Consider the following 13,057-nt stretch of genomic DNA (forward strand, 5'->3'; position numbering starts at 1 on the left):
AAAAGCCTCTTAGAGGGGGAAGGAGACTGGCCTTGGAGTCAGAAAACCTGGTTAATTACTAACTACTGTGTGGCTTTGGGTAAGTCATTCAATCTCTCCAAGCTTCTAGTCTCTCATCTGCAAGGTAGGAGCGCTGAATCAGACCCTAAGGACCCTTCTGGAGGCACACCTCTGACTGTGGTCCTGTTATACCTGTTACATATAACAAATGAGTATTAAGGACAAGTGAAACCATTGAGAAGAATGTGTGGCTGCACGAGGAACAAAGACAAGACAATTACTGCAGAGGCAGTAGCTTATTAGAAACATCAAGACAGGCAGACTATGCTTTTTATGTTCACCACTTAAAATTATTTACGGGCATCAACTGGAGTGGCTCTTCCTTTGCTCTTATGGGTTTAGCAAAGCAGGTCACTGCCTTCAGTCATGTCTTCTGCCATATTAGCTATCACGGGATGGTAACATCATAGAAGGAAGCCTGCCAGCTTACAAGTCCTTGAAACTATCCATGTTATTTAAACTGCCCAATTGTGATCCTGACGATTCTTCTATAACTTCTATAGAAAATTTTGGGCCAATTATATTTTGAGTTCCTTTATAAAAAAATGACAAGATACTTTATACTCATTAGGATTGCCACTAAAAAAAAAAATAAAAAAACACAGGAAATAACAAGTACTGCTGAGATTGTAGAGAAATTGGATTGCCACTAAAAAAAAATAAAGAAATAAAAAAACACAGTAAATAACAAGTACTGGTGAGATTGTAGAGAAACTGGAACTCTTTGTGCACTGTTGGTGGAATGTAAAATGGTGTAGCCACTATAGAAAACAGTATGGAATTCCTCAAAAAATTAAAAATAGAATTACCATATATTACCATATGATCCATTAATCCCACTGCCAGGTATATATCCAAAAGAATTGAAAGCAAGATTTCAAAGAGATGTTTGTACACCCATGCAAATATTACAGCGTTATTCACAATAGCCAAGAGGTAAAAGCAACCCAAAAGTCAAAAATGTGGACTTCATGATGCTAAATTTCCAGAAGGAAAGTTAATAAGGAAGATTACATAGGAAAAAAAAGAAAATGTGGTATATACATTCAGTGGAATATTACTCAGCATCAGAAAAGAATAAAATCTTGTCTCATGCTACAACATGGGCAGACCTTGAGCTTGAGGACATTACGCTAAGTGAAATAAGCTAGTCACAAAAAGACAAATACTGTGTGATTCTATTATATGAGATCTAAAGTACTCAAACTCACAGAAACAGAAAGTAGGATGGTGGTTGCCATGGGCTGGGGGGAGTTGTTGTTCAAGGGGTTTAGAATTTCAGTTTTGCAAGATGAGAAAGTTCTAGATCTTTTGTACAATATGAACATAGTTAACACTATTGAACTATAAACTTAAGCATTTTAAGATGGTAAATTTTGTTATGTGTTTTTTTAGCATAATTTAAAAGAATGGCTAGAAGAATAATCCCGTAGTAAGTTGCTCCTGACCTCTATACTTTGTCACATTGGAAAGCCCCTAATTTCTTCAGACCAGGCTCTTTCGGTCCTATGAGTAAGAGGCACTGATTCTTTCTAGCATTGCCAAGAAAGGGAATTTTCCAGTTACACGACTGAAGAAAGAGACACACAGTCAAGGTAGTGGAGCCAGCAAGATTATAATTATGCTTGGAAGGGTGTCTTCTGATGGAGGGCCCAGGTGGATGAAAGGCCGAGGAAACGGAAGGAAGGGGCCGATTCTTTATCAGCAGTGCGACTCAGTGGGCGTCCCAGTGGCCCATCAGGGGCCCATCAGGGCTACTGTTACGCAGGATGGTCTTCTGGGTGTTCACTCCTCATGTTTCCTATAGACTTTATACGCCTGCATCTTGCTGGGGGCTCAGGTTAGCCCGCGAGATGAAACACTCTTGTGTGGGATCAACCGTCTGGAAAGAAAGAAATGCCATCGTCAACTTTCTGAGCCAACATAGGGGAGGACACCCTGCAGAACTATGTTTGAAGTATTGTCTCGCCACTATTTAATTCTTTGTTACTAAAAAAAAGAAGAAGAAGAAGAAAATGCTGAGCCTCCTTGTATCAGCCTACCCTCTTAGCCATGAACAGGGATCTTTTTTGCAAGGTTCTTGAATAGCTGATGGCTGGAGATTGAAACTAATCCAAGAAACTCTCGGAGGGGATAATAAAGATATTCTCATCCTGTAAATACTCTCCTGAGCATTCATTAAAGCAAATGATATAGCTATGTCCTGGCCCACGTGTCTGTCCTTCTAGGAAAAGCAAATTCTCAGATAACAGAACAGAGGGATTAGCTTAGTTATTTGCATGGTAAAGTTCATTGAACACGCAGTGTGAGCATGGCTTTCACTCTGGAATTTTAGTTACTTTTGATCCCTATAATACAGGAATTGTGTCCCAATGTGGTATTTTTGGCTGTCCGGATGTGTACGTCTTCAAGCCATCACAGCACAAATGTGTGTTACCCCCATCTATTCAGCAGTGCTCCCTCTGTTTTTGCCTGAAAGGATTAAAATTGGTTCATCCACCTGGCATCCAGATGATGGTGACAGACCTAGACCAGTTCTCGGGGTGGCCTGGGCTGCTGGGGCTAGACAGTGAATCAGAGAGAGAGGCAGGCAGTGGGGCTCAGGCGATGGATTCAGACAATGGCCACTAAAAACAGACCTGGAGCTCACACACATTTACAATTGTCCCCAAGGCAAGACTCGGTGAGCCTGTTCCTCTTCACCTTCACATAAAGCCTTCCAGCTGCCTCACCTTTCCTGGGCCATGCACTTGCCGCAGAATATGCTAGATTGCTGATGCGGCGAAGACTGGGAGGGGTCGGGGTGGAGGCCAAAGGTGTGTCCTGGCTCTCTCGCACCACCCAGCCTGGCTTAAATCTGGGTGCCTGTAGGGACAATCCTGCCCTGCCTTTCCTCTCTTGCATCAGTGAAGCCACCGCAAGTGAATCCTGGGGCTCTGCTAAGGAAGGAGCGCTGGCTATGTCCCTCCTAGGCGAACGCAGACGAGCACATTTACCTGCGGCTGAATGGGAGTACCACAGGAAGTTAGTGCTACATCCTCCTCAGCTCCGTCACTGTCTCGGGCTGAAAGCCAAACGAGGGAAGGGCTGGGTTAGTGTCAGGGCGTCACGTGGAGACGGCACGCGAGGATGCCAGGAAGACTCGATGGCTTGCCGAGAGCCTCCTGACTCTTTAAAAGGAATTCTCAGTTGAGGCTGTCACTGAAAAGACTGATGATTTAAAAGAGTGTTTGTAAAGTGTATGAGGAAGGTTGTGTGCAGATAGCCTGCGAGTGCTTGGGAGCACACCCGTGTTAGAACAACGCCAACGCTGGGTCAGACGCCTTGCTCCTGCAGGGTCACCTGTGTGACCTCGGGCATCCCCCTCTTCTCAACAGCCCCTTTAGTCTTGATTCTCTACAAGTCTGAATTCCATTTTTAAAACTGGACATAATAAAAAAGGTCACTTGAGACAATCCTATACTGTTGTAGAACAGTCACACACACAGTTTAATGTCTGTCTCCTCAAGCAGACTGTAAGCTCTGTGAAGGCAGGAACTGTGTCTATCTCTAAGGCCAGGCCCTTGCGGGATATATTTAATATATTTGTCTTGCCACCATCACAGGCATGACTATGTCACTACTGTTCACGCTTAGAGGCTGTAGGGTTGAGCGGAGGACCCTGGAGAAGACTGCTTGGGTCTCCCACGTCTGTTACCCCGGGCTAAGCTCCTTAACCTGTTGTTGTCTTTCCTTCCTGATGGAAATGAAAGAGGTATAATGAAAGTCATAATAGTAACTCTATTTCATAGGGTTGCTTTGAAGATCATATAAAAAATATATAAAGCCCTCGGAACAGGGCATGATATATAGCAAACACTGTGCAGTCCTTTGTATATTATCATTGGCGCTGGTGCTGGTGGTGTAGTTATAACTGATGCTCAGACATCCTCCTCCTAGTGGCATTTTTTCAGGGTGGGTGCTGTGATAGGTGAAATGCTTGCCCTTCCTCCATGGCAGAAGGAACTGAATCCTTAACTTTGTTCCTTGTGGCCTAACAAGGCTCCTCCATACTCAGTCCCTTGGTAACCAACTTACAACCAACATTCTCATCAGATCAGACATAAGTTAGGAAAGCCTCATTCTTCCGGCTCTAGTCATTGTTCATAAATTTACCAAAAGGCTGAGTGTTTTTCTACGTTAAACCTGGAACCACCTCACGGTAGGAAATCCGAGTTGAGTAATACCTTCCATTGCATACACGGACGAGGCAGGGACAGACATCATGAACATCATTTAAAGACAAGGAGTCCGAGGCTCCTTCAGGTTGAGGACATTGGCTTGGTCTTAAGAAGCACAGTGTTGGGCCAGGGCGGCGAGGCCGATTCTACACTCTCTCCACTGCTGCCCAATTAGTTCCTGCTCCCTGAATCTCTGTGACTGTCATCATCCTCCCCTTATCTGTCCTCAGACCAAACAAATCCTGCCTATGACCCACTGTCTTCTTGCCTGTTTTATGCTAGTTCTCTGTGACCTGTAGCTCTTGAGGGTGACTAAAAGAGAGCTTCCTATGGAAACACAAACAAAAATGACACCACCTGGGACCATTCAAATTGGGTTTCCCCTGGTTAGGTGGGTGTGCCTTGGAGAAAAAAATGCTGGGAATCGTCAGCAAAAGCTGATATTTGCTAGGGAGAATGACTGGAAGGGCTTATGTTTGCAGGAACAGTTTTCTCTTGGTTCACCTCATTTTACACATATTGACCCATTTTTACATTACAGCAACTCATTGATTATCTTCGCGTGCTTTTGCTTTCCAAAAGAATCATGCTAGGTTTGTCTGTACACATTCAAACACTGGATGGAAAAATGCCCACAGTTATGTGACACTTTCAAATATAGATGGGTCTTACTTTGAGCAAACTTGATATAACAGTATTCTAATTTGTCTAAAGCAGATAAAAGCAGGCAATAATTGGAAGAACTTTTCCCTCATAAAAAATTCATAGCTGATATTATACTATATTATATTTAAGATCTCTGCAAGTTATATCACATTTAAAATTCACAGTTAAAAGAGCAACTGATTTTATTCTATTTATTTATTCTGGAGGTTAGTTATAGCTTTCTCAGGAACAGAAATATTCTAAAATTCACCAACTCTAAATACAAAACAAGTAGCATATCCATCAACTAATCTAATTAATGAAGGATATGTTAAAGAGTAACATAATCCCAGGTGCATGTAAATGAAGTAATTAAACATCAACCTAATTTCAGAGTTGCTTCTTCATTTTTATTTTGCATTTTAATTGTTTCATTTATACACGCACAGGTTCTTTACCCTAATCTTGTGTACCTTTATACTATGGTTTCCTGTGCTTAACAATATGTTGAGCATGTAAAACTTTAATCAAATGCTGTGAAAACATACATCTATATTTTGGCTTACGATTCTAGTTAATAGCAACTGATTTTTAAAAGTTCAATCAATAAACAGCTTTTCAGGAACACATTCGTAACATGGGGCAAAGAATATTTACACCTGTTTGTTTGGTGTCCTGTGGTAACATGATTGCATTTTCATTCTCCATCCAGATGTTTTTATATCTTAGAATTAACTCCCTAAGCCACTTTGGAGGAATAAAGCCTAATCTTCTTTTGAAAGACTCCCAGGGAAATTAAGTCCTTAATCCCCTTTGCTGATCTGTTTCAGTGTTTACCGACGCTTATTTTCAGACTTAATCGAAACCCCTCATGCCTCCGTTGTGGTCCATTTCCAGTCAATTGTCCTTAACCGAAGATAGAAAACAACACAAGAGCCTCTTTGAGAGAGGGCTTCATACTCATGAAATTCTCTGCTAATACCTCTTGTCTTACTCTCCTTTCAGATGAATAATTCTGGTCTCCTAGCCCAGCGGTAAATCAAGTAATTACGCTACTGGAGTCACAGCTACAAGCAGCATTAGTCAGAAGAGTCACACAACAAATGCATGCCTTAGGGACTCAGACAAAATGTTGTGTCTTGGTACAGAATTTCAAGAGAGAGAACTTGGATGATCTCTGAAAAGAGCACATAAAGTTTAAGAACAACCACGGCAGTCTCCTTGCCTTAACCTTTCCACACAGGACTGATGTTACAACCCTTTACTCTTCCTTGTGGTTCTCTGTGGAGCCTTCCCCACGCTTCCCACGCGTCTCATTAGTGGACCAGACCTGGAATGGGTATTCTTGCTGGAGACTGCCCGAGGCTGAGGACAACAGCACGGTTGTTCTTGCCGACCACACGTCTGTTTATACAGTACCACGATTGTTTCTTGAGCAAACAAAAACAAAGACAGTGGGAAGCTGCTTCCCTACTGTCAGGTCACGACCTACGACAACGCTTAGTATTTTTCAAGTTATTGTTATTATACTTGCCTGGCTGTTACCTATTTTGTATCTATTTGTATGTTTTTCCTAGCAAGTGGAATTCTATACTTTGAGTTTTAATCATTCTTCTAAATCAATACAAATACTGATATTTGCACTTTTCCCAGGTGACCTAAATTCTGATTCTTTTATTTGAGCTTAAGTTTCTGGTTATTCTGCCCAATCTCGGAGCACAATCTATATGCTCTTTACCGCACTATTGATTTTTTTTTTCACAAGCTATCAAACTACATTGGCAATGACTATCACTGGCAGAACACTTCCTGCTCAGAAATGGATTTTCTAACCCTGCTTGAGGAATAGGGTAGCGTTAGCCAAGTCAGGAAACACTGCAGTTTTTGCAAGCCCTTGCCCTTTAAGTAAGACAACAACTTAAGCAGAATACTTAAAACACTTGCCTAATATTTTTGGGATATGGAATATTGACCTTACACGTCCCAGTGTGTTTTAGGCTATTGCAAAACCCTAAGAACTTCTTTCTTTCTGACTTTTGTTTCCTGGAAACATACAATAACAACAAAACCACAAAAAGTTTTATCTTATCTTTGGGTAAAAACTATGAGAAGTATTTTCAAGAAAGATTGACTCCGCAATTCTGCCACAAACCTCAGAGATATGATTATGCATCATCAACAAGCAATGAAATCTTTTATAGGAAGGATGTATAATGTCAATTTCCAACTCTTGGCCAATTGAACTGAAAAGAATTAATGGATGTATTTATCTGAACAGAGTTTAATTTGAATGTGTAATTAGCCATAGATTACAGCTCAAAAAAGTGTACATACTTAAAAGGAAAGCTTGTATTAATTTTTTTGAGCTTGGTGAACATTATGTGTGCTATGCAGTATATAAAATAACGTAATCGTTACCAGATTAGAAATAAGATGTGAAAAATCAGATGCCTATTAAGACACAAAAATTGATGTAAAACTATGATATTGGGTCACGAATAATAGGCCAGATGTTTCAGAAAAGGAATTAATGAGTTTTGACATATTTCCAGATAACTGAAATTAGTCCTATTTCCCCCAGGTTGTTGGGGTCCAAGCATCCTTGTGGTCATGGGTAATATATTTTATTCCTTAACACAGTATAGTCAGGTGGCTTGGATAAAAATATGACCCAGAATTTATTAGGAAAATGTCACATAAGCAAGTCACTTTATTTCTGCTCATGATCACACATCTGAGTCCTTACTCAGAACTCTGATGTAATGGCCCTTCCTGTTGCTTTTTGTAAACCTTGAAGGATTTTAAACAGTGAATGGTTTGAAAAGTAGAAATCCAGAAGCTGTTAGGCTTTATGACTTTAATGAGGTGGTGAGTCTTAAGATTATGTTTGGGCAAATTAGCTTTGAGACTTAAATTTTAAAAATGCCAATCAGTGTTGCCAGGACTGACGTTTTTACTTAATGGCCAACACATCTGGATTTAGCATTAGATGTCATGCAATTGCATGGTCCAAGCCTAATTTGGGGCTGGTTAACTCATTTTATAGTGGATGCCTTTCTTTTGATTTTATTTTTTATTTCTCCACTTTTCAAGGATATGGATACCTTTCTTGACCCAGCATGAGCACTCAGTCATGTCATACCCTCTTTATTTAGGGCCTTTTGTTCATTTCTGTCTTGATCTGTCCCCATAAAGCTCTGTTTTGGAAAAACTGATTTTTCATAAAAATCTAACCTTGATTCTGGGAGTCTTCACCTCCATGCCTGAACTATGAAGCCACCCACAAAAAATTTGATGATTCCCTTTTTGTTCCCTTTTGGTTCATCCAGTTGCCCTACTTCTCTGTTTCTCCCCCCAGGATTCCCTGCTTCCTGAATCTCCCAGGAAAGTACCTCTTGAGGGCTCCTGGTTCTCCACGCAGAAGCTGCGTTGGTAGGTTGGGACGGGGCAGGTGTTGCTTTGCAGAGGGCATTCCTGCCTACACGATCTGTAGAGAATGCAGAGCTCAGGAATGATGTACAGCAGCAGGAAAACCCATGCGTTGGTGACCAGGGCAATGCAGACGACCGGGTCGTCCCACTGGGGCTGGCACTGGAGCTGTGGGTTGCCTCTCAGCAGCATGGAGATCCACACCACCCAGATAATGATGGAGAGGAGCACAGTGATGAAGATGAGCCTTCCATGCTGCTTCCAGTTCTCACATGGGCCACAGAAGGTGGCTTTGGAGACGAAGAATGTGAGGGCCATCAGGAAGAGGACGTAGACCAGGAGTACGACAAAGTCCACATTGAGCTGGCAGGGTGTCATGTTGACAAACCTCATACCCCTGGTCATGATGAGGGTCACATACTCAATGGCAATAATTATCTGCAACAGACTGCACCCGATAGCAATGCACAGAATTGTCGTCCAAGAGAAGGAGACTCGACCCCGGACCAGCTTCACCAGGTTGGAGGCATGAGCCAAGAGGCAGGAGAAGCAGAGCGCAAAGAGAACCCCAAAGAGAAAGTAGCGCACGGGGGCAGTTTGTTCATTGAGCTGGATGATGAAGGCAAAAGCAAGTGCAAAGAGCCCCAGCACACTGAGGAGAAAGAGGAACTGGGTGGGGAGGACATTCCACTGGCTGCAGTCTTGCACCTTTCGCATGAGGAAGAGAAATGCCAAGAGTAGCATTATTGTAACCACTATGCCAAGGATTGCCAGGGACTCCAGAACGATGCCCCATGCCCCTTCATTGTCACAGAAGAGAAAATAGTCTCCTGTGGTCTTGACGCAGTCCTCATACATGGTGACTTATAGGTGGACCTCACAAGAATGGTCTTCTGACCGCCTGCGGAAAAAAGATGAGACAAACTTACAACTTTACACCCACACACAAGAGTGCCTGTTGGATAGTCTTATGCAGGGCACCATAATGTCTCTCATTCTGAAATGAAGACACCTGAGCATATGAAAGAAACGGCTTTACCAAAACTGTCACGACGATACTGGAGAGAGTCCAAGTTCCATTTTGTTCGACCCTTGATACTTATCTAAATGCTAAGCTTCCCTAGGGGGAAATCAGGTATATACAAACATGGTCTAAGGGGGATGGGATATGCCGTCGCATATATTACCCCAAATTTATGACTGTTGTATACAGGATGTCAGTAAAGGAAATGAAAAAGTCAACTTAAAACCCTCAAAAGCATATTAGTTCCATCCTTCTACTGGGAAAAGCAGAACAGACTTCATTTGGGGGTTCTAGATAATTCATGCATTTTTGTATCACAGTGTCCAAAGCTTTTTAAAAGTGAATACAAAATCTTCTTCATAAAGTGGAGTGTGTGACAATGTTTGCATGACTGATGGGATTCCAGTTATATCAAGCACTAGAATGAAGGTTGCCAATATTAATGGATCATTGGATCGTTCTAGACACTGAGGCACTGCTTGAAGGAGACAGGCAGATGATTTTTCTCAGTGATTAAAATGACTGTTCCCTCTTTCAATTCCATTCAAGTCAATCTGATGCAACAGGTTATAATTAAACACCTACTATTTGTTCATCAAAGAATTATACAAAGTGGTCTTCTTTTTCCTTTAAATAACTTTTTGGACAGTTTAGCACCAAAGTCCATGTCTTGACTGAGGTGGTCCAGAAAAAAAAATCCCCCATATTCATTTGGAAAAAAAAATAACTTGCGATTGAATACCCCTAGTGCCATTTCCCTTCAGATATTCCCACACCAGATGGTGGAGCCATCCCGGTTTACAGCCGAGGGCATGGCCCTCACTTCGACTTACCTTCTGCGTGTCCACTCTGGAAGCTGCGACTGTGGCGCTGGCCGGGTTGTGACTGCCAATGAGTAAGGAGGAGACGACCTCAGCTTCTTTAATCTCTCCCCAATGGGCGGAAGAACTGCAGGCCCTCACTCAGGTCTCTGCAGTGCCTATAAAAGAACCGGAAGGACAGAAAGACACACCTATTCCAGTTTCACAGCAACTTTTCTACAGAGATTTCTTTGGTGAGAGCAATGATTTTTCATTCTGTTGCTGACCAGAGGCACCTTGGCCTCAGGGAGGTCCTGAAAGGGGTGTAAATTTAGGGAAGACTGCTTCCTCCCCACATATCCCAGTGTATTCAGGAAGCTACAGGAGGCCCTCAGTTGGCATTACACAAGGACTTTTCCGACTTACTCCTTAAGAAATCCACCTGCAGAGACTTCCCCACATTTTGATTTTAATTGTAGGATTCAAGCAAGCAGCTGCTCAACAAAGTGCAGGTAGTGAGAGTTTCACTGGGCCATAAGGAAGGGTGATTTTGCCTACCATTGGCATTAAAATGGCCAGTGGTAGGCAGCATTGTGAATCAGGGGAAATTTGTCTTCTCTGCTAATCTCTTCTCCTTTCTTTTGAAAGTCCTTCCTCAGGCCTTGGCTGCCCATCACGGGTGGGCGCCTGCTTGGACCAGCTATTCCTGGCATTTCTCAGGGCTTTGGCTATAATTTCCCTCTATCCTGTCCCTCCTCACCCACAAGAGAACACACTTGCTCTGGGTCTCATTCCTCAGGGCATTCCTAGGTCCCGAGACAAAAGAAATCTCAATAGCAGGGGAGTAATATATGCCTTTCCTCCTCTGGTGACATGTAGTAAAGCACACAGCACAGTGTCCAGCCTGTACCCAATGCCCCCCGCCCCATTAAGTCCTTGATTCTTCTCTTGAACGTTCGCATTTTGACAGAGGACTTCTGAAGACCCCGAGTCAGCGCCCGCTTAGGCCGGTTTCAATGCACACCATGGCCTGGCTCTACCTTTCCCGTCCACCTGTATTTCTTTCAGGTCTCCAGGCTCTGCGGTTTGGCTGGGCTGGTTTCCCTGCTGCCTCACAAAGAAACAAGCTCCCATCTGCTCACCTTCTCTTAGATGTTGTCCCTGTCCCAAACTGCTGTTTGCTTTATTCAAAAGTGTTTTTGACCCAAACACTTTTCTTCCCTCTAGGATTTAGTTCATCTCCTCTCCTCTGTGACTCTCCTGCCTTCCCTGGTAATCCAAGCCCTTGCGATCACCTTCCGCCACGGACCCTACAAGGCTTGGGGTCCGTTCTGTTCGAAATGACAGAAATCCTATTTTTATGCCTAATTAATTAATTAATATATTAAGTAATGGGAATAGAAATAAATGAATAAGAAATGCCAACATTTATTTTATTTATTAATCTCATTTCCTTGATTAAATTTAAAGCTGCTTGGGCTATAAAATCCACATTTTATGCTCCCCTCGAATCTGAACTCTTGTGGAGCGTCTCCTAGATGATGGATGGTTTGATTCATTGAATGATTCTAATGATAAAATTCCAGACCTTTCAGAAGGTACTTTTTTAGCAGTGTGGTTTTTCAACAGATGCACTTTAATAGAAACCACCTGCAAATAAGTCAGAACCTTAAAGTCTTGACAAAATCCTTCTGCAGTGGTGTTCTATCTTTAGAGACTCCTTAACTTCAACAAGCCGTTTTGTCCTCTGAGAGAAGAAAATTTTAGGGCTGTGAGTGCCCGCCTTCACTTGCTTTGGGCATGACAGCATTCTTTCTGAAGCTGTGGAGGCTACAGTTTACATTAAGGGTAAAGAGATTTTCCAGATGGTGAAATGTAACATCCATGAGAATCCACTCAAAGAGCCTAGTGAGTGGTTAAACTGCAGTTGGCAGAACAGGAGGATTTTCCAGTTAATTCTTCCAAGAGAATTATCTTAGCGACCCCCACCCCCTTCCTGCTAGTGAGTCATGGTTATTCCTCACTGCTGTGACGTTTCAATTTCTGGCGTGCTTGTCTTCTATAGAGGTCCCTCCCGACCTCCTGATGGCTTGAGGCAGGTGAATTAGTGGGTTAATGGCCTCAAAGCCTTTTGAGCACCTTAGATAAAAGGACCTGTCTCAGGTATTAATTACTGTTATTTTAAAATCTCGCATTATAGCATTAACCCATCTGCTGCTGGGCCTTAAGGATATGAGGGCCCTTTTGGCCTTCGCACATACAAATTACTCACGCCTAATTTCTTTTGGCTTCCATGCCACGACAACATCAGAACAAACAGCTCAGATATGGCTTTGATGAATCCAAATACACTGATTACAATGAGTCCATTAAAAATGGAGGTAGAGCCGTCAAGAGACCAAATGCCTTTTGCCAATCACCTATTTGTGTTATTTCCTTCTCACAGAAACAGGGCTGGAGGGGTTGCTAGAGGTCACCCAGCCTAACCCTTTATTAATAATTAACAGTAAGGAAGCCAATATTGTAACATGAGGAATTTAATAATAAGGAAGCAGAGGCCTGGAGAAACGAAAGGATGTGCTAAGATATGGAACATTGGAGAAGACAGCCAAGGTTTCTGTCTCCTGGGCATATTCTTGCTGCCGTACAAGGTTGCCTTTCGCGACTCTTCCCACCTTATAAGGACAGGCGTTTACAGAGACACGAGTCCCTAAACGTGCTTTATGGGTCATGACCAGAAAGAAAAGAATATGAGGGTGTGACACATGTTCTTCATCCTGCAGCCGTGACGACTGGCTGCGTGAGGACGGGCTGTGTGAGACGGGACGCACTGGCCAGGAGCGGCTCATCTGTTCTTTGTTTCCTGGCATGTCCAGGGT

At 42.7% G+C, this 13,057-nt stretch overlaps 1 protein-coding gene across 1 annotated transcript; it reads right to left on the reverse strand.

The window, feature by feature from the left end:
- Positions 1-1,663: 1,663 nt before the first annotated feature.
- Positions 1,664-10,275, reverse strand: GPRC5D (G protein-coupled receptor class C group 5 member D). The gene is made up of 4 exons (XM_069491113.1): positions 10,212-10,275; positions 8,318-9,255; positions 3,057-3,124; positions 1,664-1,942 (listed from the first exon to the last, which is right to left on the reverse strand). The coding sequence occupies exons 2-4, from the start codon at positions 9,210-9,212 to the stop codon at positions 1,871-1,873; spliced, it is 1,035 nt and encodes a 344-aa protein (XP_069347214.1). The 5' UTR covers positions 9,213-9,255; positions 10,212-10,275; the 3' UTR covers positions 1,664-1,870.
- Positions 10,276-13,057: the final 2,782 nt, after the last annotated feature.

The sequence above is a fragment of the Eulemur rufifrons genome, chromosome 16 (genome assembly GCF_041146395.1).
Source record: "Eulemur rufifrons isolate Redbay chromosome 16, OSU_ERuf_1, whole genome shotgun sequence".
Taxonomy (NCBI): domain Eukaryota; kingdom Metazoa; phylum Chordata; class Mammalia; order Primates; family Lemuridae; genus Eulemur; species Eulemur rufifrons.